General features: G+C 41.5%; 1 protein-coding gene across 10 annotated transcripts in view; it reads left to right on the top strand.

Moving 5' to 3' along the window:
• The window catches only part of ARL15 (ADP ribosylation factor like GTPase 15), a 374,080-nt gene that overhangs the window by 172,160 nt on the left and 174,835 nt on the right, over positions 1-27,085 (top strand). For 8 of the 10 annotated variants that reach the window (XM_065598950.1, XM_065598949.1, XM_065598948.1 and 5 more), the window contains 2 exons: positions 19,389-19,533; positions 24,969-25,028. In XM_065598950.1, coding sequence (XP_065455022.1) covers positions 19,389-19,533; positions 24,969-25,028 — 205 coding nt within the window. The remainder of the gene's footprint in view (positions 1-19,388; positions 19,534-24,968; positions 25,029-27,085) is intronic. The other 2 variants (XM_065598955.1, XM_065598957.1) reach the window with 1 other exon arrangement.

The following is a 27,085-nucleotide window of genomic DNA, read 5'->3' as shown; positions in this document are numbered from 1 at the left end:
CACTACTTACTGGTGACTGTTTCTTTCTCAAACTTTGAAATCTATCTGTGCCTTTTTAAAAGGCAGATTAGCTATAGTGTCTAGAATTCTTTAAAATTGAAATAATTGCCTACTTCAAACAGATAAAGAGATTTTGCTCAACATTTTCAAAAATAAAATCTCCTGTGGAAGAGAATACCAGGGGTATTCAAATTGTGTGGGGTTTTGTTTTGTTTTTGCTTTCGGAAGCTAGGAGCCTGTGGAAACATGGACTTATAATTGCAGCTGTTATGGCAGTGGTAAATTTGGTTCTTGTAGCCTGACTCTTTCTACAAGTACTGAGAATCAGCAACTCCAGTTGAAGTCTGTTGAAAATGAGTCCATACAGTGCCTCTGAAAACAAGCCCTCTCCCCCAGATTCTGTAGGCTCTGAAATCAGAACATCACTTTGTGTGGAAACAGTCTAGTGCTGGGATCGGCAACCTTTCAGAAGTGGTGTGTCGAGTCTTCATTTATTCACTCTAATTTAAGATTTTGCGTGCCAGTAATACATTTTAACATTTTTAGTAGGTCTCTTTCTATAAGTCTATAATATGTAACTAAACTATTGTTGTATGTAAAGTAAATAAGGTTTTTAAAATGTTTAGGCAGCTTCATTTAAAATTAAATTAAAATGCAGAGCCACCCGCACCAGTGGCCAGGACCCGGGCAGTGTGAGTGCCACTGAAAATCAGCTCGTGTGCCGCCTTCGCTACGTGTGCCATAGGTTGCCTACCCCTGGTCTAGAGGTACTGATGGATACTTCTTCCTTGCACATGATTGGTAGATGAAAATCTATAGGGTCTGATCTAAGAGGACAAAAATAGCCATTGTGGGGGCCAGGCTGGCAAATTTGGAGAAAATTAGGAAACTGCAATTGGAGGGGTTAGGCATGGCATTTAAAAGTTAAAAAATAGAAATAAGGTAGAGAAACTTAGAACCAGTTAACTCTGTTTAAGAAGTTGGGGAAAGCAAGTCAGGTTTAACATTCAAATGGGTTGTCATTTGCAGTTAAATTATGGGGCAACTTTTTAAATGTTAGATTTTATTTCATATATGCTTTCCTCGTAGTCTATAGATTAATGTTCTTGTGTGGGTCTGTTTCCTGTTTCCTCCTATAGAGACAATGTGCTGTACTAGCCAAGTTCTTGTAAGGGAGGAGAAGGTCTTGTATATTATTTAATGTTACCACATTTTCTGTTCCCTAAATCTTTTGGTTAAAGTATGTATTCTGTCAGTTTGGTGTGTGTACATACAAATCTCATATATTAAAAAAAATAAATTAGGGCTGTTGAGTAATTGCAGTTAACGCACATGATTAACTCAAAATTAATCGTGATTAATCACAGTTTTAATTGCACTCTTAAACAATAGAATACCAATTGAAATATATTAACTATTTCTGGATGTTTTCTACATTTTCAAATATATGGATTTCAATTACAACAAAGAATATGAAGTGTACAGTGCTCACTTTATATTATTATTATTACAAATATTTGCACTGTAAAAATGATAAACAAAAGAAATACTATTTTTCAGTTCACCTCATACAAGTACCATAATGCAATCTCTTTATCGTGAAAGTGCAACTTACAAATGTAGATTTTTTTTGTTACATAACTCAAAAACAAAACTATGTAAAACTATAGAGCCTACAAGTCCACTCAGTCCTACTTCTTATTCAGCCAATCACTAAGACAAACAAGTTTGTTTACATTTATGGGAGATAATGCTGCCCGCTTCTTATTTACAATGTCACCTGTAAGTGAGAACAGGTGTTTGCCTGACACTTTTGTAGCTGGCATTGCAAGGTATTTACATGCCAGATATGGTAAACCTTCGTATGCCTCTTCTTGCTTTGGCTACCATTCCAGAGGACATGCTGATGACGCTCGTTTAAAAAAAAAAAAGTGTTAATTAAATTTTGACTGAACTCCTTTGGGGAGAATAGTATGTCTCCTGTTTTACCCACATTTTGCCATATATTTCATATTATAGCCATCTTAGATGATGACCCAGCACGTTGTTCATTTTAAGATGGTAACAGTGTGAGATTTCTAAAGATAGCTATAGCACTTAACTCAAGGTTTAAGAATTGAAAGTGCCTTCCAAACTCTGAGAGGGACGAGGTGTGGAGCATGCTTTCAGAAGTCTTAAAATAGCAACACTCCAATGCAGAAGTTACAGAACTCGAATAATCAAAAAAGAAAGTCAACCTTCTGCTAGTGGCATCTGTCTCAGATGATGAAAGTGAACATGCGTCGGTCTGCTCTGCTTTGGATAGTTATTGAGCAGAACTGTCATCAGCATGGGCACACATCCTCTGGAATGGTTGTTGAAGCATGAAGGGACATATGAATCTTTAGTGAATCTGGCATGTAAATATCTTGCAAAGCTGGCTATGGCAGTGCTAATCAAACATCTGTTCTCACTTTCAGGTGACACTGTAAACAAGAAGCGGGCAGCATTATCTCCTGCAAATGTAAACAAACTTGTTTGTCTGAGTGGCTGAACAAGAAGTAGGACTGAAAGGACTTGTAGGCTCAAAAGTTTTACACTGTTTTATTTATGAATGTAGTTATTTTTTGTACAGAAGTCTACATTTGTAAGGTCAACTTCTATGACAGACGTTGTCAGTACAGTACTACAGTACTTGTTTAGGTGATTTGAAAAATACGATTTCTCTTGTCTTTTACGGTGTAAATATTTGTAGTCAAAATAAATATAAAGTGAGCAATGTACACTTTGTATTCTGTGTTGTAATTGAAATCAATATATTTGAAAATTTAAAAACATCCAAAAATATTTAAAGAAATGGTATTCTATTTAACAGTGCGATTAATCGCGATCAGTTTTTTAATTGCTTGACAGCCCGTGTGTGAGTGTGTGTATTTAAAAAAACAACAACAAATGAATAAGGTGAAAAGGACAGAAGTAATGTGATAGACTTGTAGCGAACCCATGCGGGCAGGGGACTGGACTCGATGACCTCTCGAGGTCCTTTCCAGTCCTAGAATCTATGAATCTATGAACCTAGGGAAGAGATATTAGTTGGCAAGGGGGTATATCCTTGAGGTCCAAATTTGAAGATTAATAAAGTCATGGAAGTTGCACATGGAAAATTCCTGTTAGGTCTTCTAGTTCATCTCCTTGCAAATGTCCTGCAGGACACTTAAAATTTTGTGTGTGTGTATCTATTCTAGCACTGAAGCTTTCATTTTGTCCTGGGGGAGCCTTTTAGAGCTCACTGGATCTCACTGTCAATTTTTTTCCTCATTCTGCCCACCTTTTTTCCCTTTTAAAATATTGTCACAGTTACTCTCATTATCCCTTCTTGGGGGTGGGGGGTCTCACCCAGTGCACCCCCAGAGGGGTCAGGCCTTAAGCTTTCCTTCTCCTGAGGTAGGATTCAGAAAGAACAAAACTGCCATCTGGGGTCAAACCAATAGTCCATCTAGCACAGTATCAATGTCCAACTGTGGCCAGTACCAGAGCTTCAAGGGGAGTGTACAGAACAAGGCAATTTTGGAGAGATTCCCCTCCCGGCAATTCTGCAGTTCATCCGTCTTAGACCAGGTTGTGGGCTACGGTCTCCTGGTTTGTCAGCCATGACTAGGCGCTATGGTAACAGAAGTAATAAATAATACTTCAGCACAGCCAACAGCAATTGGTACCTTTGCAAGCAGGGCTGGCTCCAGGCACCAGTGGAGGTAGCACAGTTCGGGCGGCTTTTTTTGTTTTTTTTGCTTTGGCATTTTGGGCCACAGTCCAAGCAGCTTTTTTCTTTTCTTTTCATGCTTCGGCAGCCTTTTTTTTTGTTTTTTTGTTTTTGTTTTTTGTTGTTGTTGTTGTTGTTGTTGCTTGGGGCAGCAAAAATGGTAGAGCTGGCCCTGCTGTTTGCAAGCTCTTTTTCTCCAGGAGCCTGTGACAGCATACATCTGCTGTGATACCTTGTTTGAAGAAGCTGTTTTTGTGTAATTTATTCATTCCTTAAGGGCACAAAGCATTTAGAACATAAGAATGGCCATACTGGCTCAGACCAAAGGTCCATCCAGCCCAGTATCCTGTCCTCTGACAGTGGCCAATGGCAGGTCCCCCAAAGGGAATGAACAGACAGGTTATCAAGTGATCCATGCCCTGTCACCCAATCCCAGCTTCTGGCAAACAGAGGCTAGGGTCACCATTCCTGCCCATCATGGCTAATAGCCATTGATAGACTTATCTTCCATGAATCTATCTAGCTCCCTTTTGAACCCCATTATAGTATTGGCCTTCACAACACCCTCTAGCAAGGAGTTCCAGAGGTTGACAGTGCGTTGCTTGAAAAAATACTTTCTCGTATTTGTTTTAAACCAAATTTCATTTGGGGCCCTTTGTTCTTATATTATGAGAAGGAGTAAATAACACTTCCTTATTTATTTTCTCTATTCCACTTATGATTTTATAGACCTCTATCATATCCCCCCTTAGTTGCCTCTTTTCCAACTTGAAAAGTCCCAGTCTTATTAATCTCTCCTTATACGGAAGCTGTTCTATACCCCTAATTTTTGTTGCCTTTTTCTGAACCTTTTCCAATTCCAATATTCCTTTTGTAGCTCTTCGCAGTCTGCCTGGGGCTTAACTATCTTGAGTAGTTTTGTATCCTCTACAAATTTTGCCACCTCACGGTTTACCCCTTTTTCCAGATCCTATTATGAATATGTTAAATAGGACTGGGCCCAGTACAGATCCTTGGGACACCACTATTTACCTCTCTCCATTCTAAAAACTGACCATTTATTCCTACCCTTTTGTTTCCTATCTTTTAACCAGTTACCAATCCATTTAGAGCAAAACCTAACAACAGTAAAAGGCTGAAGCACATTACGTACACCTTTTGTAAGTTCCTCTCAGACCACTGAACTCCATCTTTGGCAGGAAGAAGCAGTCCTTCCTGCTCACAGCATCCATCTGTCTGTTCCCAGTCGGTCAGCTTTTCTTAGCTCATCCACTATCCACCCTCCGTTTTTAGGGTCTTTGAGCTTTTCAGCCCCTTTCATCGCAGGATTTTTGCGTTGGGAAGGGTATATTATTCTCACCTGGATGGAGCCAGCCAGATAGTTTCTTCTTATTGATGGCCCCGCCATTGTCTCCTCAAGGGGCCTGTTTTGTTTTCTTTTGATTTAACTCCTGGCATTCAGGCACATTGATGTCACACAGATAATCTGAGGATATTTGATGTTTATAAAAAATGCTCATTTCCCAGATTGTCACAAACATTGTCCCATTTCTCTTACATATATTGCTTACCACAGTAATAAATCCTCTCCATCCTTAATGTTTAGACTTCAAATGTTTATAGTGTGACGGGTTGGATCACAGAAACCCCCTTGGGAGCTGCCACCCGATGTGCAAAGACTACCCCTGCTTCTGTTTTCCCTGCCAGCTCAGGACTCCAGCACCCTGTCTTGCTGAGCCAGCCACTCCTGTCTGGCTCCAACACAGACCCAGGGTCTGAATCACTTGTCCCAAAGCTGCAGGTTCACCTGAAAACAGCTCACGGTAGTGTGCTTGTCTTTAGCACTCAGATGCCCAACTCCCAATGGGGTCTAAACCCAGATAAATCCGTTTTACCCTGCATAAAGCTTATGCAGGGCAAACTCATAAATTGTTCGCCCTCTATAACACTGATAGAGAGATATGCACAGTTGTTTGCTCCCCCAGGTATTAATACATACTCTGAGTGAATTACTAAATAGAAAGTGATTTTATTAAGTACAGACAGTAGGATTTAAGTGGTTCAAAGTAGTAACAGACAGAACAAAGTAAGTCACCAAGCAAAATAAAATAAAATGCACGAATCTATGCCTAATCAAACTGAATACAGATAATTTCCTCACCAGTTCCAGAGTGCTCCCTTTTATAGGCTAATCTCCTTTTAGCCTGGGTCCAGCAATCACTCACACCCCCTGCAGTTACTGTCCTTTGTTTCAGTCTCCTTCAAGTATCCTGGGGGGTGTGTGGAGAGGCTCCTTCTTTAGCCAGCTGAAGACAAAATGGAGGGGTCTCCCACAGGTTTAAGTAGACTCTCTCTTGTGGGTGGAGACCCCCCTCCTCCCTCCTATGCAAAGCCCAGCTCCAAGATGGAGTTTTGGAGTCACCCGGGCAAGTCACATGCCCCTGCATGACTCAGTCTTTGCAGGCCGACGCCATTGTCCACATGGCATCTTGCATGTCTCCAGGAAGACTTCTCATGTGGATTGGAGCATTCCAAGATGCATTGTTCCCTAAGTGTCTCCTGATCAGGTACTTAACCTGGCGAATTCCTTCCTAAAGAAGCTGACCAAATGCCTCACAAAGCTTACTTAGAAATCAGGCAAGCATACAGCCCATATTCTTAACCTCGAGTAGGAAATGATATATATGTACAAATAGGATGAATAGATATAGTAGATCATAACCCTTACGGAGATATGTTACATGGCACAGGCAGCACAAAACATATTCCAGTTATGTCATACATACATTTATAAGCACCCCCTCCCCATAAAGCCTTATGGGGTACACTGTCACATATAGATTAATATCTTTTCAAGTTCTGTTTATCTCCTGAATCAGCTCTCACGGGCCACCTTGTTCACCAATGGTGTTTGGTAATCTTATTTAAGCTCCCACTAATTTTGTCAGTCTTTCTGGTAATGCAGCACCCAGAATCAGTTATGGTGAAGTTGCACTGGAGCAGTGAGGAAAGTACTATTTTCCAGTTCTTTTGATCTGATACCTTTGCACGTTCAGTTCTAAATTGTATTGGCCTTTCTTTGTTGCCCTATCACATTGCAATACCCATGTATAACTTGTTCTCTACTGTCAGTGTTAGTTCTTCTTATATTACTGCTTTCTGGGTTTCTCCCTCACCAGGGCCGGCTCCAGGCACCAGCTTCTCAAGCAGGTGCTTGGGGCGGCACGTCCAGGTATTCAGCAGCAATTCGGTGGACAGTCCCTCACTCCGCCTGAGAGTGAAGGACCTCCCGCTGAATTGCCACCGCAGATTGTGATTGCGGCTTTTTTTTTTTTTTTGGCTGCTTGGGGCGGCCAAACCCCTGGAGCCGGCCCTGTCCCTCACATTGTAGGGTGAGTTTTAGATTATTCTCGGTGCCCCACATTGAATCTCACTTTATTTTCTGATTCTATTTCTAGTCTTAGTAGGTGCCTTTTTTTAAATTTTCCTATTCTGACTAGTGTCCAGAATTCTTCCCAATTTGGTATCCTATTCCAGTTACATTAATGGAGATATTTAATTAGACCAGATTTAGTAGCAATCCCTGCTGTAGTCTGTTAGAGATAGCTCTTCCCCTTGCCGAATGAAATCCTGTTTAAGAAAATACAAGATCTATCCTTTGGCTTAATCTGAGTGGGAAACTTTCCTAAATTAAACGTTCTACTCTTCCTCTTTTCCTCTTAGAACACATTCAGAGGATTTCTTTAGGTCCCTTTTTCTTAGGCCTTGGCTACACTTACCCGGTAGTTCGACGGCTGTAAATCGAACTTCTGGGTTCGACTTATCGCGTCTAGTCTGGACGTGATAAGTCGAACCCGGAAGTGCTCGCCGTCGACTGCGGTACTCCAGCTCGCCGAGAGGAGTACCGCGGAGTCGACGGGGGAGCCTGCCTGCCGAGTGTGGACCAAGGTAAGTTCGAACTAATTCGAACTAAGGTACTTCGAACTTCAGCTACGTTATTCACGTAGCTGAAGTTGCGTACCTTAGTTCGAATTAGGGGGGTAGTGTAGACCAAGCCTAAGTGAGCTGTTCTACATTTAGTTCTGTTTTGTGATGTCGAGTGGGATGAAACTCTCTACAGCTCATCTATTCCTCTCTTGTAATTATTATAGTGCAGTCGTTTAGAGGATTTCTTGTATCAGCCATTTTTTTCTTTTGTCAGCCCATAGTTTAAATGATCTCCCATAGCCTTTTGAGGCCACCTTGTTTGCAACAAGTTCGGGCACACTTCTCATGTTAGGTTTGTTGATTTCCTAATCTGCTGTTCCATTTCTTTCAGCTAATTTTTGGTTGAACTTATTTCAGCTTCTTAAATTAAATTTTCTTTCTTTCAGTCTGTGTGGTTTTCAAAAATTACATTTTGCATTTGGTTGCTCTGTTGGGTTTTACCACACAGACAATGAGTTTTAGAGTAGCTGTGGCTGCCCTAGAATCTGTGTGAAGTACCATAACATTTAGTCTTCATGCTTTCTCTTCATCTAATATGCCAGGCTTGGATTTGTGGCTGCACTTAAAATGTGTTCTCCAGTTTGAACTGGTTTGAGAGTGATTTCCTATCAACGTAATTGGGAATACAGGTAGAGCAGTAGAATCTCTCAAACCAGTAGTAACTTAAGTCCACTGTACAACGAGCTGAAATATGTGGTTTATTTTCCTTTTTCACTTTCTCAGTAATTGATGGTTATTGGCATACACTATATTTTAGACATGACCTTCCTTTCCCTCCTCATTTGTTTGTCCTGAACTTTTCACTGGTAGCACATTGTCCTGGATGCATACATTTCTGAGACTAGCTTTTTTGGTCATATATACTTGCATATCTAATATTATACCCAACATGAACGTCAAATACAGCTAGGCAAGGGCTTACTTACACATGAGTAGTTTTCTGCAGGAGGGGAGAACAAAGTATGCAATTGTATTTGGAATACATACACTCAACGCTAATTAGAAAAATCAAAGGGCACTAAGTGTCTATATGGTTCATTCTGGCTTCTGCGATCCCATGTGAGCTTTCAATGAATGTATCGTAGGGTCATAATTACTGTTGTAGAACATGAGTAATTATTCCTGCTGTGCTGAACTAAAGAAAACATAGTGTTCTGTAGCCCACCTTGTAACACGCATGAATCATGATAGAGAAGCTTATTTTGGCTAAGCTCAGAACCTGCAAAATGATGGCTTTTAGCAAGCCTGTAAGCTCTAGGCTATTGTTGAAAAATCTGTACATGTCTTTCATCCTAACTAGAAATGACAACTGGTGCCACATCTCTTAACTTTTGCACATTTATAGTCCTAAATAGTGTTTCTGATGCTTTTTCTCTGGTATTTTCCATCAGTTCTTAGTTTTTCTTTCAATATAATTATATATGTTTGATTTTTTTCTCTTTTCTTAATGTGATAAAATTGTGTATTCAGAGGCTTTCATTTATCTTTTTGAAACATTAGTCTTAAGTACAGTCGGTTTGGTACAGGGATGGACTGATGACCATTAAAATCTTCTGTGCACTAAGATCAGTTAAAATGTTCTGTGCACTAATTAAAAATAGTAAGCATATTAGAGAAGAGGGGAGGGTAATAAAGTCTCTGGTGAAGTGTGGTCTGCCAGTTATTCTCCCCTGGTGATATATTTTTTGGACAGGGAGGATGTATGTAATTTAGTGGAGTCTGGGGTTTTCACAAGACACTGAGGCTCCAATTCAGCAAAGCATTTACGAACATGCTTAAGTTCATCTGTATTCAAGAAAGCATGTATGCATGTGCTTAAATGCTTTGCTGAATTGGGGCCTTAATAACTTACCAGGGCTGGTTTAGCAATATACAGAGAAAGGGGGATATATTTCCCCAGAAGCCGGGAGACGTCTTTCTTCCCATCCTCACTTTGAATTGAACACTTTAACATGGAGAAATTAAACCTTGCTTGTGCTTTCAGATTGTAAGATTTTTCTGGCAGAGCCCTTCCTCCTCCCCCCCCCCCTTTTTTTGGCACAATATACAATACCTATTGTACTGCAACATTTATGTTTGTTGTTCCATAGATATACATTCTATAGTCAAACATTGCATGAATTTTATTGTGACAAACAGCTTAGTTTACTGTATCTTCCTTCATTTTGTTCTTCCTTCTCTTCCTTAATCTCACTTTATTTTGGTCTTGTGTGTTTTTCCTCTTTCCCTCCCTCATGTTCCATCTGTCTCTTCCTCTTCCTTTTCTTGTATTGCATTCTCTGCCTCTTTCATATTTTCTCTTATCTTTCTCATTTTTTCTTCCAATAAGACCAAGACCCCTTGGTGTTTTTGCAGTCTTATGGTTGTTATATCGACTGAACTCATTTTCTGTAAACTTGGCTTGTTTTGAAGATCTCATTGCGTTTTAGTCAACTTAGCCTGGATACTGCACTGTGCTGTACTTTAATGTATGCAAGTTTGGTATAAGAAAGCCAGTTGCATCATGTTGCCTTAAGTGGCAAATAAAATATAAAGGGAGATAATATTTTAACATACAAGCACAAGGGGACAGAATTAAGGATGAGCTTTCAGCCTTAACTCTGTTTCCTGAATATTTTGTGTGTGTCTGTGTGCGTGCACGCGCGCACAAGAGAGATCAACTAAGCATGAAATTCCCTGCTTCTGTTCGTGCAACAAAAGAAACAGACAAGAGATGAGTCCAGAACAAAGCAGAAATAATGGAGTATTTCATCTCAAAAAGGAGAGTGAAATGAGAAGTACAAGTAGGCGAAGAAAGACTGCATGGCCTGAGGCAGTGCAGTGTGTTGGCGAGAAAGTAGTAGTTCAGGGACGTCTGCTGCCCAGAGCTGTGATCTCTGAGCAGCCCACATGTAAAAAATGTTTGGCCACTCCTGCTGCAGACACGATATTTAATGCTTTCCCCAGAAGAAACCTCAGTAGGTTTTTTTTTAAAGGGCCACTGTTGAGGATTTTCAGCTCAAATACTGATCCACCTAAAACTGCAATAATCTGGTGGGGTTGGAAATTCCTAGGTATGAATCTTACTGGCGATTGTTTTCCTATAACTCTTACACATGATCACCAAAAACATAGTTTAAAAAAAATAATAGTGGTGCTTAATTTTGTACATTTTTCTGCAACAGCAACTAATTATTCCCAGTTTAGTAGGTAAATATGCACATTTCAAGATTGTTTTACTTTAGTTTCAACTCACACGCTTCCTTTACTTTTTTTTCTAGAACTTAACTCCCCCCCCCTCCCCCACCACACATGAATACACAGACCTCTGAGTGTGATACACTCTCAAAAAAGCATGGACATTTACAGTAAATATGTAACCCTCCTTTAAATATCTCATGTACATAGGATTCTCGTTCTAGGGCCTCTCCTCCCCACTATGAGATGGGCCAGGACTCCCCAAACTCAGAGATTGGGATCCCATGAGTTCATAGACTCATAGACTTTAAGGTCAGAAGGGACCATTATGATCATCTGGTCTGACCCCCTGCATGTTGCAGGCCACAAAACCGTCCCTACCCTTTCCTTGACTCTGCTGATGAAGTCCCCAAATCCTGTGTCTTAGTGACTTCAATTGGCAGAGAACCCTCCTGCTAGAGATCCCTGCCCCATGCTGCGGAGGAAGGCGAAAAACCTCCAGGGCCTCAGCCAATCTACCCTGGAGGAAAATTCCTTCCCGACCCCAAATATGGCGATCAGTAAGACCCCGAGCATGTAGGCAAGAGTCTCCAGCCTGACCCTTGTTAGCCATTATACTGTTTACCTACCATTGCTTGGTATTCCTCAGCTAATATGTTTTACCATTAAACCATTCCCTCCATAAACTTGTCTAACTTAATCTTAAAACCAGACAGGTCCCTCGCCCCCACCATTTCCCTCGGAAGGCTGTTCCAATATTTCACCCCTCTGACGGTCAGAAACCTTCGTCTAATTTCAAGCCTAAACTTCCCCACGGCCAGTTTATATCCATTCGTTCTCGTGTCCACATTAGTACTAAGCTGGAATAATTCCTCTCCCTCCCTTGTATTTATCCCTCTGATATATTTAAAGAGAGCAATCATATCCCCCCTCAGCCTTTGTTTTGTCAGACTAAACAACCCGAGCTCCTCCAGTCTCCTTAACTCCAGTTATGGCAGTTGGGCTGGAAGCAGGAGTCCCCTCCCCCTTATTCCATTCCAACTGTTGCTGCCTCAGTTACCTCAGCCAGACCCTGAATGTGCAGGAAAGAAGAGCTTTTTATGTCCGCTGTTCACAAGGATAAATGTGAATCCTTCAGAAATTCTTTACATAGTTGGCACTCTTGGAGATGGCAATAATCTATGCCCTAAAGAGAAGAGATGGCCAAACTCTGAGGAGGTGGGCTCATGGGAATCCTATGTAATACTTTGAAAGAAGCAGGATTACAGGTAAGTAATTTACTCTTTCACTTGCCAGTTATTCAAGGATGCTCCACTGTTGAGAGACATGGGTGTTACTGGCCTGGGACTACAAACACTATTATCTATTAATCGTAATTATATGGTGTAGCAGTGGTTTACTCGGTCTGATATTGGATGCACCTGCTGCCTCAGTTTCCCCATTTCTCAGCTTCAGTTTCCCAGGCTGAGAAGACACTATGGTTCTCTTAACCTGAAGTCTTTAGTGCTTTACTGGCTCCAGGGTGACTTAGCTCTTGGCCTGTGTTCACACCTTCTGGAGTAAAGTATAATCTAATGGCAATACAAGTAAACATTTTCCACCCCAGATTCTTCTAGAACAAGCCCTTCTTCTAAGGATCTGGGTTTATCAACCTTCAGTTTTTAGCTCTTCTGTTTAGTGGAACCCAAGAGAGTGGGAAGCTGAACTCAACACTCCTCCTTCCCTTTGTAAACAGAGGTGGATGCAGCAATTCCGAATGAGGTGATATAGGGGGATGCACATGCTCCTTCTACTACAGGTTTCTGACCAAAGGACCCTATGTGATTTGGTTGTTTTGCCTTTAGCCACCAGAGCTCTTGCCTAGGCCTCTTCCCATGTAAGCCTATCTCCGGCGTCTCCTTTGTGTCTCTTCTCTATGCCTGAATACAGGCTGCTGTTATATCTTCCAGCCAGCCTTGTTTCAGTCACATTCTCCCCCATGACATGACTCTCATGTTCTGAGAGGTAATCTAGTAGCAAGTGAGGCTGAACTCAGACTCCATTGGAAGGGCCACCCCACCTTGTGACACCTGGTTACACTGCAGGGCAGTGTTAAGGGAATGGTGCGTATCCACTCCTTAACAGCTTTTGATTTTTTTAAGTTTAACCTTAACTCTGAATTTCCTGGGTTAATAATGCTTGTCTTTGGGATAATTACAACATCCCTGTAACGTATTATACCCGAAGTTACTGTCAAATACTCTCAATATTAACTCCATATTAATGTAGTTTTTATCTAGGAATTGCAACACATTGGTGATGGTGTATGAGAAACTGTGCGGGGTTTTTCAGTATTACCATATGACCAGTTGCATTGTGCCTATCACCTTGGATTTCTCATCAGTTGAAGAAAATTGAAAATGGCTCACATTAAAAACCTTAAAGCTGTGGTATTACATGTGCTCAAATAGGCATTTGATACTTACAAAAAAGGATTTTTAAAAACTTTAAAAGCTGTAAAATTTAAATTGAAGTAGTATAGAAGAGACTTTCCTTTCACTAGAGCAAGTGTCAAAGAGCACCATGTAGTGCAGCACTCATGAGTCCAATACTGTGTTAAACAATGGCAACACCTGTGCTACAAACACCTAGGAAGACTAGGATAGGTGATGACAGAGTTTAGCCATTGCTCATAATTCTTGTACCTTTTTAGCTTTACAGGGAAACTATGAAGGCTGGGAAGCCTAAAACTAGCTCTTACCAGCTGTGTGTTTGTGGGCTCGTGCACATAGTACTTCCTAATCTCCCTGTAGTCTTGGTTTTAGTGAACGGGCTGGAAAATGAAATATAGCAGATTCTTGAATATTTTGCTACCATGTCTACTTATGAGAAACAGAGCTGAAGACCTTTTGTTTAAAACCAATTAAAAACACCTTTAATGTAGTTGTTGAAAGTATGTGTACTTCTCATGCTGGTTAAATTCTGGACTGTTGATCTTATCTATGTCCATTTGTCACTTTCTTTAATTGTCAATTTTTGACAGTTAATATTCTAGAGTCTAAACCTGGTCCCACAAAGTAAAGCTTATGCAATGTCCTTGTGAATGTTGGCACACTCGCCCAGAAGGTTGAGTTTGAGTACCATACGAGGGGGAGTTCCAAGTGTGGGGCTGACAGTGCAACTCCCTATTAGGACAAGGATTGCTGCTCTACTAGTGTCCCCTCTGCTCTTCTCTGGAAAAGGTTCAGAAAAGGGCAACAAAAATGATTAGGGGTATGGAACAGCTTCTGTATGAGGAGCGATTAATAAGACTGGGATTTCTCAGCTTGGAAAAGAGACGACTAAGGGAGGATATGATAGAGGTCTATAAAATCATGACTGGGTGTGCAGAAAGTAAATAAGGAAATGTTATTTACTCCTTCTCATAACACAAGAACTAGGGGGTCACCAAATTAAATTAATAGGTAGCACGTTTAAAACAAACAAAATGAAGTATTTTTTTCACACAATGCACAGTCAACATGTGGAACACTCTGCCAGAGGATGTGGTGAAGGCCAATATTATAACAGAGTTCTAGAACTAGATAAACTCATGGAGGATAGGGCCATCAATGGCTATTAGTCAGATGAGTAGGGATGGTGTCCCTAGCCTCTGTTTGCCAGAAGCTGGGAATGAGCAACAGGGGATGGATCACTTGATGATTACCTGTTCTGCTCATTCCCTCTGGGGCACCTGGCATTGGCCAGTGTCGGAAGACAGGATCCTTGGCTAGATGGACCTTTGGCCACCTATGGCCGCTCTTATGCTCTTAGAGGAGGTTAAACATCTCATAGCAGTTTCTGAAAAGAGTAGGAGACTATCCCAGTGTCCTGGGAAGAACAATATTAAGTATAGTAAAATTTCGGTTGTGGGTAGTGGTGCTTTTTGTTTTGTGTTTTGTTTTTTGTTTTTGCAGCAGCTGGTTAATAATTTAGTCAACTGAACTTTTAAAGACTGTTGTGAGTGCAGAACTTTTACAACAGCATTTAATTTTATCTTCTGTTACTCTTACTGGCTCATCAGCTCACGTAGCTTCTTGTTGCCCTAAGAAAAATCTATAATCAAAACAGTAGCTGAGTGATATTTTTAATATACTCCGTGAGATCTCTGAATATGTAGTATGGTTTTAAATATTGCTTTTCATTTGGGGCACAAAATGTGTCCAAAGATGTTTTGTAGAGTGCAGTGTACACTTGGACTATTTACAGTAATTGTTGTTAACAAGATCTCAAAATGCTTTACAATGTCATAAATCAGACTCAGGATTGCAAGGAATAGGAATATAGATAAGATAAACTATTATTGCATTCCACAACCGTACATACATATATTAGAATGCATTTTATTGAGATAAGAATAATGACCTAATTGAGTGCATTAAAAACAACATTCAGCTACTGATTTTCATTGTAGATTTGGGAACAAGAAGAAGCTACATGAGTTAATGGGCCTGTAAGAGCAACAGGAGATAAAATTAAATGTTGCAAAAGTTCTGCAGTCACAACAGTCTTTAAAAGTTCAATTAGCTAAATTATTAACCAGCTACTGCACGTGCATGTACGTGTGTGTGTACACTCTCTCTCTCTCTCTCTCTCTCTCTCTCTCTCTCTCTCTCTCTCTGAAATTTTACTGTATAGAGTAACTCCTCACTTAACGTTGTAGTTATGTTCCTGAAAAATGCAACTTTAAGTGAAATGATGTTAAACTAATCCAATTTTCCCATAAGATTTAATGTAAATGGGGGGAGGATTAGGTTCCAAGGAATTTTTTTGGGGACAAACAAAAGGCAGCATATACTGTACAGAACTGTACTGTGGTTGGAAAGTGCCCCTGGCTTACCCCACAGAGGCACAGCCTGCTGCAGGCAAGTACGCTAGGAAGCACCTTTGCAGCAGCAACTTCCCTGGAGAAGAACAGGCGCCGACTTTGCCGGGAATGCTCCAAGCCCACCTCTTCCTGTCCTTGCTCAACTCCAGGCCCACCTCTTCCCACCCCTACTCTACCTCCTCTCCGGAGCACGCTGCATCCCCGCTCCTCCCCCCCCGCCCCCGAAGTCCTGAGCGCTGCCAAACAGCTGTTTGGCGGTGGGGGAAGCGCTGGGGGGGAGGGGGAGGAGGCGGAGAAGAGGAACTTGTGCAATGCTCCCTTATAAAGTTGCTGCTCTTCCACAGAATCTTAAAAGCAGTGGACAGAGCAGGCAGCCAAACGACGTTATAAGGGAGCATTGCACAACTTTAAACGAGCATGTTCCCTAATTGAGCAGCAATGTAACTTTGAAACAATGTTAAGCGGGAGGACGTTAAGTGAGGAGTTACTGTACTTGATATTGTCTTTCAAAAAGGGAAAAATGTTTCTCATCAAGAGTTTTTAACAAAAAGTATTTGTGGAAATTTTCCTCTTTCCTTTACACATGGATGCGACTTAAATGTTTTTTTTATTTGGGCCCACACCTGTGAAAAAGAAAAATTGTTTTTAAACTTAAAAGCCTTATGACAACTAGGTGGTAGGTAACAGAGATGAGATATATTTAGGGATGACTCAATTTAAAGACCCTGTCTGCACTAAGAAAATTTCCTGTGATTGACAGTGAGATATTAACCATTTGCTTTTTTTCTTCAGTGCCCCACTCAGTCCGCCAAAACAGGGTTGAAAATGATATGGCTAATTTTGACTGGACTTTCTCTGACCTGTGATGATTGCTCCAACCTTCCCTCATGGTCTCTTCTCAACATCACTCCATGCCTTTTACTCTTTCCCCCTGTCTTGTTCCCTTCACTCTTTTCCTTCAGTGTCCCATTTCCCATCTCTTTTCTTTCTACCCTCCTAAAGGCGGGGAAGGAATCCTGGAACAAACATGTTTTTTTGCCATCACATTGTTCACTCTGCTTGTGTGTTATATTCCTTCCTTCATCCTATGCTTGTCTTGTCTATTTGGGCTGTAAGCACTTTGAGGCAGGAGATTCTGTTCTGTGCCTAACACAATGGGGTCCTGGTCCATGACTGGGGCTCATAGGTGTTCTGATAATACAAACAATAATAAATATGGCTTCCAGAGCTGTGAGATCTGATCTCTGTAATGAATGTTCAAATGGTGTGGCCCATTTTCATTAATAGCCAAACAATTTTCTACCCCTGCAGAATGGGAAGGCAGTGGTGGTTGCCCAGAATTGTTAAAGGATAACTTTCTTAGTGTGAATGGCTATAGTTAAGTTTAAAATGTGTCTTGCTTCTAAAACTATTGGCCAGTGAGATTGGTAAATATAGATTGGAATGGAAGTCTTAAAAATTGTTTTATAAAATCTTTAAACGTGTTACTGATGATAGCACCTGAAATGTTTTGCCAGTAGTAGAGTTGTGGGAAGAAGCTGATTTTTTTTTTTTTTTTTTTTTAAACTTGGCCAATGATAAAAAGTATGTGTAGCCTTTTAAGTTGTGGAAATATTTTCAGGCCAACACATTAAATGGTTTTAAGAACTTCTTTTATTTCAACAAAATAAAATTTTACATTCAATATGCAAGAAAATTCACTACTCATAAGCCAAGAAAATAACAAACATATCGCAGTAAAGCCTATATTCTTTCCAAATACAAAAATTGATATTTTCTCTATTTAACTACATTAATTGGAAGTGAATATTTTTGGCCAAATCGTAAATTTGCACTTTGGCTTTTATAAAGGGAATAGAGAATTTATGTTGACTAATGTGTGGAAACCCGGCTCTGGAGGGGAAAAAAATATAGTGAGTTTGTTTGATGTTGAATCTCAAGTTTCATGTAAAACTTGCTTGGTTCACAAATAAATCAGGGGTTTTCCTGTCACCATTGGATACTCTGCCTGGAATCTGAACGTCAGCCTGGATTCTTCCTATTTTATGTGCCATTGTTCTTTTGTTTATGAAGATTGTTTCTTTAGACTGGCTGGTGTAAGGGAACGAACAAATAAGACTGCAGAATGAAACATTTTGCATTGGTATTTTGTATATTTGCAGTGTTAATCTTTATGCAGGAATAGACAAGAAAAAATATGTAACAAGACTGATACTGCCAAATCCTGTCCTCAGACAGACCTATTATCTCCCACTCAAATAAATAGGTGCACATGGCGAGGTTGAGTGTTACGCATATTGTTTTCAAAAGAACCATTAAAACACTCCTCCACTTTTAAATTCATTATCAATAATATAACATTTAATCCAAAATAATCCCATTATAATTTTAGTATCATAGTAAACTGGCTGGGTGATCATGTCTCCCTCTAGTGGGTGGCCTGTAATGTACTCACTTGCTATTTACAAACAACAGTGTTAGTACTAATTTAGCTAGGTGGTAGACTCCCATTTCTGGTGCTGAAGCTGCTGGATTTGATACCTAGCGAGGGATCTTATTGTGTGTTTCAAATATGTAGCCAGTCATGAATTGTCTATGCAATCACATTTTCTATCACTTGCTACAGCTTCTTTGTGCCCTACTGTTGGGGTAGTTGATACTGATGAGTGCTTGCTGAGAGAATGCTGTTTTGGGCAGTGCATATTATAGACTTAACTAAAATGTGATGATCACTCATACTTGAATATAAATATTATGCAGAAGCCTTTAGCACTGGTTTTGTCAGAATGGCGATCTTTTAAATTGTTTGTAAAGATTTTACCTGTACTGCACAAATAAAGGTCTAAAGGACTAATTAAATTGCTGCACTGGCTCTTAAGAGCTACGCATGTTGCTGTAAGAAAGACATAGTTTAAGCAGTTTAGTTCTTCATGCAGTCACACAATGATTAATTTACACCTCTCTGTTGTATAGTGTGGTGAACAAAGTGTAAGTTCCTCCTAAGATGTGTGCGTTAATAAACCCACATAGTGTGTTGTATTTTAACTGTTATAAAATATATTCTGAAAGCCAGTTCAAGCTGACTGTAAACTGGACAGCATCCCCTTGAAAGTACAAGTAGGGGAATATTGGGGAGGGGATGAAGACAATGTCACCAAAGGATTTCTACCCTTTCCCAAAGCTGTGACAACTGGGAGTGTCTGGCCAGCAGCAGCTCTAAAACTGCTCACTAGTTAGGCCAGGTATGGCATTAGTTACAAATGTGACTAGCACTTGCATCTCCTGCTGATTCTAATATTGGCGGCAAACATGGTTGGACAAATATTTGAATAGCATGCATGCTTGTCTCATTAAATGTGCATTTTTTATACTATTCAGGAAATTAAATCAGATTGCCCATCCCATGCATATCAGATCTAGGTGAAAAATAATATACTATTGCTTTCTTAAAAATCTGTTTTTTAGACTCTGATTGGGCTAATCATAGTTTAGTAAATGCTGATTGTATCAGGACATTTGGAAAAAAGAGAATATTTTGCTTGTCTTTGTTGCCTTTAATTTTGTGAACTGGAATTTTTAAATTTTGTTATAGAATATGTGAAGTCTTTTTTTTTTTCCCCTTTTTCTTTTTCCTGGCAGTGTTTTAAAGCGCTTTGCTGCAAGGGACCACCACCTCCACGACCTGAATATGACTTGGTTTGTATAGGTCTCACTGGGTCTGGCAAGACAAGTCTACTGTCACAGCTTTGCAGTGAAAACCCAGAGAATATAGTGTCTACAACAGGTATGATGCTGCTGTCAGAAAGGTTTTTTTTCAACCAAAAGTAATGTTTGTAATACTTTAGATAACTGTCAATTAAATTATGCATTAGGTTTATTCCTTAAAATAAGAATTAAAAATATTGGGGGGTTATTATCTCATATATTTGTTTCTCTATTAATCATTCAAATGTACACGATGGGATGAAATGAAGAGGAATACTGGAACTAAATAATGAATCTGTAGAATAAAGCTAATCCTTGATACTTTTGTAGCCCAGAAATTTTGAGTTTATAGTAACAATTTTATAAAGTTTGGTTCCTAATATGTTTTTATATCAATTATCCAAATAGAACATATTTATTCCGTTGGCCAGTTCCTAGTTAGTCCTATGTTCATTGTTCTACTGTGTGGGGTGTGTGGTATCGTTTGAAAAGGTGTGTGTGTGTGTGTGTGTTATCTTTTGTTTAAAGATGAACGGCTACACTAACTGGGTTAGATTTAAAGTGTGTGCTGAAGGCTGTGTAGATCTTCAGCATAGTAATTCATTTTAAAAAATAATCTTTTTAACAGTGCTTTGAACTGAGTAATTAACCGAAGTGCAAAGGTGGCTTACTCTGGCAAAATTTAATTTAATTTTAATTTAATTTAATTTAAAAAACTGAGGAATTTTCACGAAAACATATACAATCTGGTGCATTTTAAAAGTGAGAGTGCTCTCCAGTAACATGGGTGGTGTATCTAAATTGTTAATTTCTAAAGGTCCTACCCCCTGTGGATTTTTCCATAGACACCAAAAAGGGAAGAAAGAAACCTTTGAAGTCTTATTCCTTAAGGGGCTTTGCTACATAGGCACAAAGTGATGGGAAAAGGTGATAGTAAATGGGGTGAGATGAGGAAACTAGAGGATACACATTAGGACTTAGGTCCTTCCAAAGTCAGTCACTGCAGCACTGTGGAATGTGTAAGTAACCAAAAGAAAACTTAATCAATGGTCAGTGTTTATTTCTGGTCATAGTCCTTTCTCTTTGGTCAGTGGAGGAGAGGAATGGCACAGGAACAGGTTTAGATCCGAGATAAATTCTACAAAAACAACAGGGTGAAATAAAGGAGTTAAATATAAACAGACGTAACTAAAACTTATAAATGTATCTATACCAATGCAAGAAGCTTAAAAACAAACATAGGAGAACCAGGATACCTGGGCAATAAGAGATGATTGTGACACACTAGGCATTAATGAAAAATGGTGAAATGACAAAAATAAATACCTGGGTATAAAATTAATAAGGAGGAGAGATTAGGTCATAGCGGAGGGAGAGCAATCTTGTAATTTTTTTTTTATTTATGTGACCCTAGTGATTGAGTAAAGTTGATTTGTTAGTGTAATAGGGAAAAGGTGTGTGACAGTGTTTGTGTGAGAAGTTGGTGTATGTAGATATGCGTTTCATATATGTGGTTTTGAGTTTTGCATTGTTGTCCATGAGCAGCCTTAACTGGTTTTCAAGGTGTGCTCAATAGCCTCACATTTTAATAATTTAAATAAAATAGAAAGGTAAGAAATTTAAGTGATTCAAGGTAGTACTGTTTCTTAGACAGTGTGTACTTAACCCATGGAATTCATTGCCATTACAGTTGTATCATATGGACTTGAAAAGGGATAAAACCCTCCTGGTTCAGGGCATCAGCCAACATCCAGCTCATGTGGTTAGGAGGAAACTTGCTGTATGGGCAGGTTATTCCATAGTTGATCTCTGCAGGGTTTCTTGCATCTTCCTCTGAAGCATCTGTTATTGGCCAGTGTCAGAACCAGAGTACCGGAAGCGACTGGTCTGTCCTGGTATGTCAGTTCCTCTGTTCCGTTCAGCAACAGATATAGTGCTGGATTGGCAAACTTGGGCAGCCCTCAGAATTGTACCGGACCAAACCACTTCAAAGATATTGCATGTGTAAACATGTTGATACTAAGTATCAGAGGGGTAGCCGTGTTAGTCTGAATCTGTAAAAAGCAACAGAGGGTCCTGTGGCACCTTTGAGACTAACAGAAGTATTGGGAGCATAAGCTTTCGTGGGTAAGAACCTCACTTCTTCAGATGCAAGTACCCACGAAAGCTTATGCTCCCAATACTTCCGTTAGTCTCAAAGGTGCCACAGGACCCTCTGTTGCATGTTGATACTGTGTGTGCTATACTAGAAGTTAGGAGCCCCAAACTCCCCTTCCCCAGCTTCCTGAAGGGGTGCTTTCCTCTAAATCCCCTTCCAATCCACTTGATCCAATCACAGTGTCCCTTCCGTAACAAGTACTTGCACTGGATATCTGCCATATTAATCTAACCTCCCTGACCTGCTGTGTGGGAGGTGAAGAAACCCTCTCTACCTTGGCCTATCTGGTGATGAGGGAAAAATTCCTTCCCAGCCCCCAAGGAGAAAGGGTTACTAGCATAATGCCCATAGTAGATCTTAAAGAAACCCAATTCTACTCTAATTCCATGGATGGGAAGGCGGGCGTTTTCCCTGCCTCAGTCTGTGTTGCATGTCAGGGTCCTTGCCTCAGGTGTACCCCAATATCCAGGGCCACTCTCTCTGTAAAAGTCCTTTGTCTTAGATCGCAGCCTCCCAATTGCTGCACATGTAGCTTGGATACTGTGCCTGTTTCCCCAGTTGGCTGTGGTTTAGCTGCAGCAACATTGGGCTGTGATCCAGTTTCCACTGGAATCTTGGCCACACCCACCCTGTGCCATGCCTCAGTTTCCCCACATTTGGTTCTCAATATCTGCTGGGACTTGGGCCATAACAACCCTGACCTGGACCTTTTTTCCCCAGTGTTTGGTCCTCAATTTATGCTGGAATCTTGGCTTCAGACACACCCTGAGCTGTGCCTCAGTTTTTCCAAATTTTGTTAGTTTCGACTGGAGTATTGGCTGCAGCTGCCCTGACCTGTGCCTCAGTTTCCCCAATTTCTGTTAACTACAGAGGTGCTCGCTATACATATGCCCCCCTCGCAGAGGGAACTTTCTCAATGGTCTGTTTCCTCATACCTAAGTTCCTTCTGCGAGATGGATCAGAGGTGTTTGGTTTGTAACATTCTGCCTGCCATTGCTCTGTTGCAACCTGGTCCCAAACCTGGTCCCAAACTTCTGCAAAGCTCTCACAGCTCTATGGTGGTGAGAGTCCACCCATCCACCCTCCCCCTTGTAAGAGGGACCACACAACTCTGTGTTGAGTAGAGGGTGCTGCCGTACAAGCTGTCACACTGGACAGCCTTCCTCCCATCATACGTGCACTTGCTCTGCAGTGGGGTGAGAGCTCAGGCAGCCCCTCTGTCCCCCACTGTGCCCCCCCTTGCTAGGGGAGACACCCATTCATTATGCTGTGTTAAGGGGGCCTAGTCAGCCTCCCCTGCAAGGAGCCACCTGGCCTTTCTTGCCCCTTATTAACCAGGGGTCAGAGGACGCTATAGGCAAACTAGACAACTGCCTCGAGCAGCAATTTCTGCCTAGGTGCCAGGGGCAGCTGGGCCTAACCAGACTGGTGCTTGGGACCTAGTATGCTGGGTTGCAATGCCACTCATTCAAAGATGGCCAGGCCAAACCAGAGCGAATGGTGGGGCCACGCCTCAGGTTGCACCACCATTTCCACCATAACCACCAAACCATCGGAAAGCTGGCTGTGCACTCCTTCCCCTCCCCAATTCAGAGCCTCTGTTCTAGGGGATAGGAGGGGTTCAGTACACTGAAGTTTGGCTTAGGGCAGCAGATTGTCATGAGCAGCTTCAGGTGCAGTGCTTCTTCCTATGCATCTGGGATCTTGTTCCCTTTATAGTTTATAAAGGGCTAATAAATTATTAATCAATATTTTAATAAAAGGTTAATAAATTGTTACAGATTTTAGTCCAATCAGTCAATGGGTTGGTTATATTAATGGCTTATAAATGTACGTAATACCTACTGAAGTGTTTGTAACCGTCTAGAGTACATACTACTCATGTCTGTAACAGGGTTGTAATGTCTACTACATAATTTATTAACACTTTATCAACCTTAATATTAAGATTGACCAAGAAAAGCATACTTTAAGTAAAACAACATATGCAGTTCAGTTTATTTTCCTAGTCTCTTTCTGTGTTAAAAAATCCAAGAATGGTTATCTAATATTATTAATGATAATGCAAAACTTCAGTTTCAGTAAAATTTTTTAATGGGGATTGCCAAAAGACATACACATTCTATCAATTTCTATTTTTTGGACTTCCATTCCCACATCACTTTTAAGTACGAATGTGGAAGATGGGGGAATGCTTTGTTGCACAAGTTACTAGCAGAATGGAGTTTCTGTGGTTAAGCTAATAAATTCCTATTTATAGAAAGGTTATGTTGACCACCTTATAGGTAGGGCCCTACCAAATTCACTGCCTTGAAAAATGTGCGTCAGACACTGAAATCTGATCTCCCCTGTGAAATCTGGCTAATGTAGGGGAAACCAGATTTCACAGAGCTGCGTGCCCGGAGAGCAGCACCTGCTGGCCAGGAGCCCAGCTCTGAAGGTAGTTCTGCCACCAGCAGCGCACAGAAGTGAGGGTGGCATGGTATGGGGAGGTCATCACTTTTTGTGGGGGGAGTAGGGCCAACCTTACAGGTGGGCGACTGGGCAACTGCCCAGGGCCCTGTGGTCAGGGGTCACCGTGGTAACCCCCTGCCCCTCTCCTACAGCCAACCCAAGGTCCCTTTAAGTCCCAAGTGCTGGACCTGGAGCTGGGGAGAGGTGGGGCTGGGGGTGCCACGACCAGGGGTTTCTACTTTGCACCAGACTCCAGTTACTAGTTCCGGATGGGCTGGGGCGGGACTGGATTTCCTCTTTCCCTGCACAGGCTGCTCCCAGGGCCAGGTCAGACCCACCTCTGGGAACCTCCCTGGCTGCAGGAAGCTTTGCATCTGCTGGGTGGGAGCTTGGCTCAGAAGGCATCGCCGCCGCCAGCAGCAGTGCAGCATTGAGGGTTCTTGGTATGGTATTGCCACCCTTACTTCTGCACTGCTGCTGGCAGTGGTGCTGCCTTCAGAGATGGGCACCTAGCCAGCAGCTGCCCTCAGGCTGCCCAACTCTGAAGGCAGTAGCGCAGAAGTAAGGATGGCAATACTGAGACCCCCTTCCCCCCGACTACCTTTTGGCTTGGGACCCCCATGGTTACAATAGGGTGAAATTTCAGATTTAAATATCTGAAACTATGAAATTTACAATTTTTAAAATCCTGTGACTGAAATTAACCAAAATGGACCGTGAATTTGGTAGGGCCCTCCTTATAGGTCTACTTGTATTCATTGATTTGCTTCTGTCCAATCTATATTTAATGTGACTCAGTAGCCTATCTAAAACCACAGTGAACGTAATAGTTTTAATGGATACAGTCTATTTTAAAATACCTTACCAAATAAGTTACTAACACTTTTTGTTTCTAATTTTAGGTTTTAGCATAAAAGCAGTGCCATTCCAGAATGCCGTCTTGAATGTAAAAGAACTTGGAGGTATAACACTTTAATCACTTGCGTATCTGATCGGTATTTTACTTTCATTTCACTGTATAAAGGTACAGTATCTAAGCCCTACAGCAGAACACAATGAATTGATTACTTCACTATAGACACACTAAATAGGGAGTTGGTAAAAGATAGAGGCCCTGGAATATTTTAAGATTTCTGCTTGTTTTGTCACATAATTATTTTAAATGTCAGAACAATGAAAAATGGTGACTGAAATTCATTTATAAATTGGATTATATCAAAGCATCACAACTTGAGGAATATGCAACAGATTCATAAAATAAATTGGATTATACTGCATGGTATGTCTTCTAATCTCTAGAACCCTAAAGATGAGTGTACATGTTATAAATGTAATAAATTTAGAGCCAAATTGTAGCTTTGCTAGAGTGACAACACGGATGAAAGGTACTTTCTTATCCCACCTTACTGGCTACCTGCGTCACAGATGATGTGTAAGAGGAATCATTCGCTGCAGAGCCACTACATTTGAGCCTCTACTCTAGAAATGGTCCTCTCCTTTAGGTGTAAAACACTTCAGGGGTAGCCAGTTTCCAAAGGATTAAGAGGACACAGATGACTTGAAATCCAGTCAATTAAAAAAAAAATAGTTGTTTGATTCAGGTAAGTTATTTGCCCACTAATCCCCCTGCCAACTTTGGTTGTACATTTTTAAAAACGTTTATCTCCCTAGTTTTTTGTCTATTACAGGGTCAGTTTGACTAACAAACTTCAAAGGTGATGGCTTGGCTAGCCAACAGACAGCTGTATTAATAAAATGAAATGAGAAGATTTTTCTGTTGGGGGGGGGGGGGAAATCTGGTCTTTCCCCTGAACTTCTGCTTAAGGAACCTACTTATAGTCTGTGTATCTCCCTCCCCCCCTCTCCTTCCCTCCCATAGGTACGTAAATACAGTAGCAAATTGCCTTTTTGGGATTAATCTTTCAACAAGGCTTAAACTTACTTGTCTTAAACACTGTAATGGAAAAATTAGATAAGCTCTAGAGGGAAGTCTTTTAGTGGACAAAATCAGATCCATGGTTCCTTCCTAGTTTAACTTACTGTTGAGGAAGCTCTGAGATAAACATGTATTAAACTTAAAGTAGCTCCCAAAGGTTGTAGAGCAGGGGTGGGCAAACTACGGCCCACGGGGTGCATCTGGCCCGCCAGCCGTTTTAATCCATCACTCGAGCTCCTCTGGGGAGTGGGGTTTGGGGCTTGCCCTGCTCCAGCCGGGGAGCAGGGTTGGGGGCTGCTCGGCACGGCTCCCGGAAGCAGCAGCATGTCTCCCTTTGGCTCCTACGCACAGGGGCAGCCTCTGCCCCAAGTGCCGCCCCCGCAGCTCCTATTGGCCGGGAACCATGGCTAATGGGAGCTGCAGGGGCAGTGCCTGCAGACAGGGCAGTGCGCAGCAGAGCCGCCTGGCCACGCTTCCGTATAGGAGCTGGAGTGGGGGGACATGCTGCTGCTTCTGGGAGCTGCTTGAGGTAAGCGCCACCCAGAGCCTGCACCCCTGAGCCACCCCCCAGCACCCCAACTCCTTGCTCTAGCCCTGATCTCCACCCCCCCACCCTCTGAACCGCTCGGTCCTTGCCCGGCACACCCTTCTGCACCCCAAACACCTCCCATCCTCAGCCCCACCGTAGAGCCCACAGCCCCGGCTGGAGCCCTCACCCCCTCCCACACCCCAACCCCAACTTTGTGAGCGTTTATGGCCCACCATACAATTTCTATACCCAGATGTGGCCCATGGGCCAAAAAGTTTGCCCACCCCGGTTGCAGACACTGATAGTCATCCATTGGTCATCCGTTCCAAAAGGGAGGCTGCAACCTCCATAGCACAGGGATTATGACTAAGGCTAAGATTTTGTCATGGTTATATTTAGTAAAAGTCACAGACAGGTCGTGGGCAATATAGAAAAATTCAGAGAAGCCTGCGACCTGTCCCTGACTTTTACTAAAAATACCTGGGGGTGGAGAGTGTCAGAGAAGGGACAAACAGCGCTGCCAGGGCTTGCAGCTGACCCAACCCCAGCCGCTG

Source organism: Chrysemys picta, chromosome 6 (assembly GCF_011386835.1).
Source record: "Chrysemys picta bellii isolate R12L10 chromosome 6, ASM1138683v2, whole genome shotgun sequence".
Lineage (NCBI taxonomy): Eukaryota > Metazoa > Chordata > Testudines > Emydidae > Chrysemys > Chrysemys picta.
This window is presented reverse-complemented; position numbering and strand designations above follow the sequence as displayed.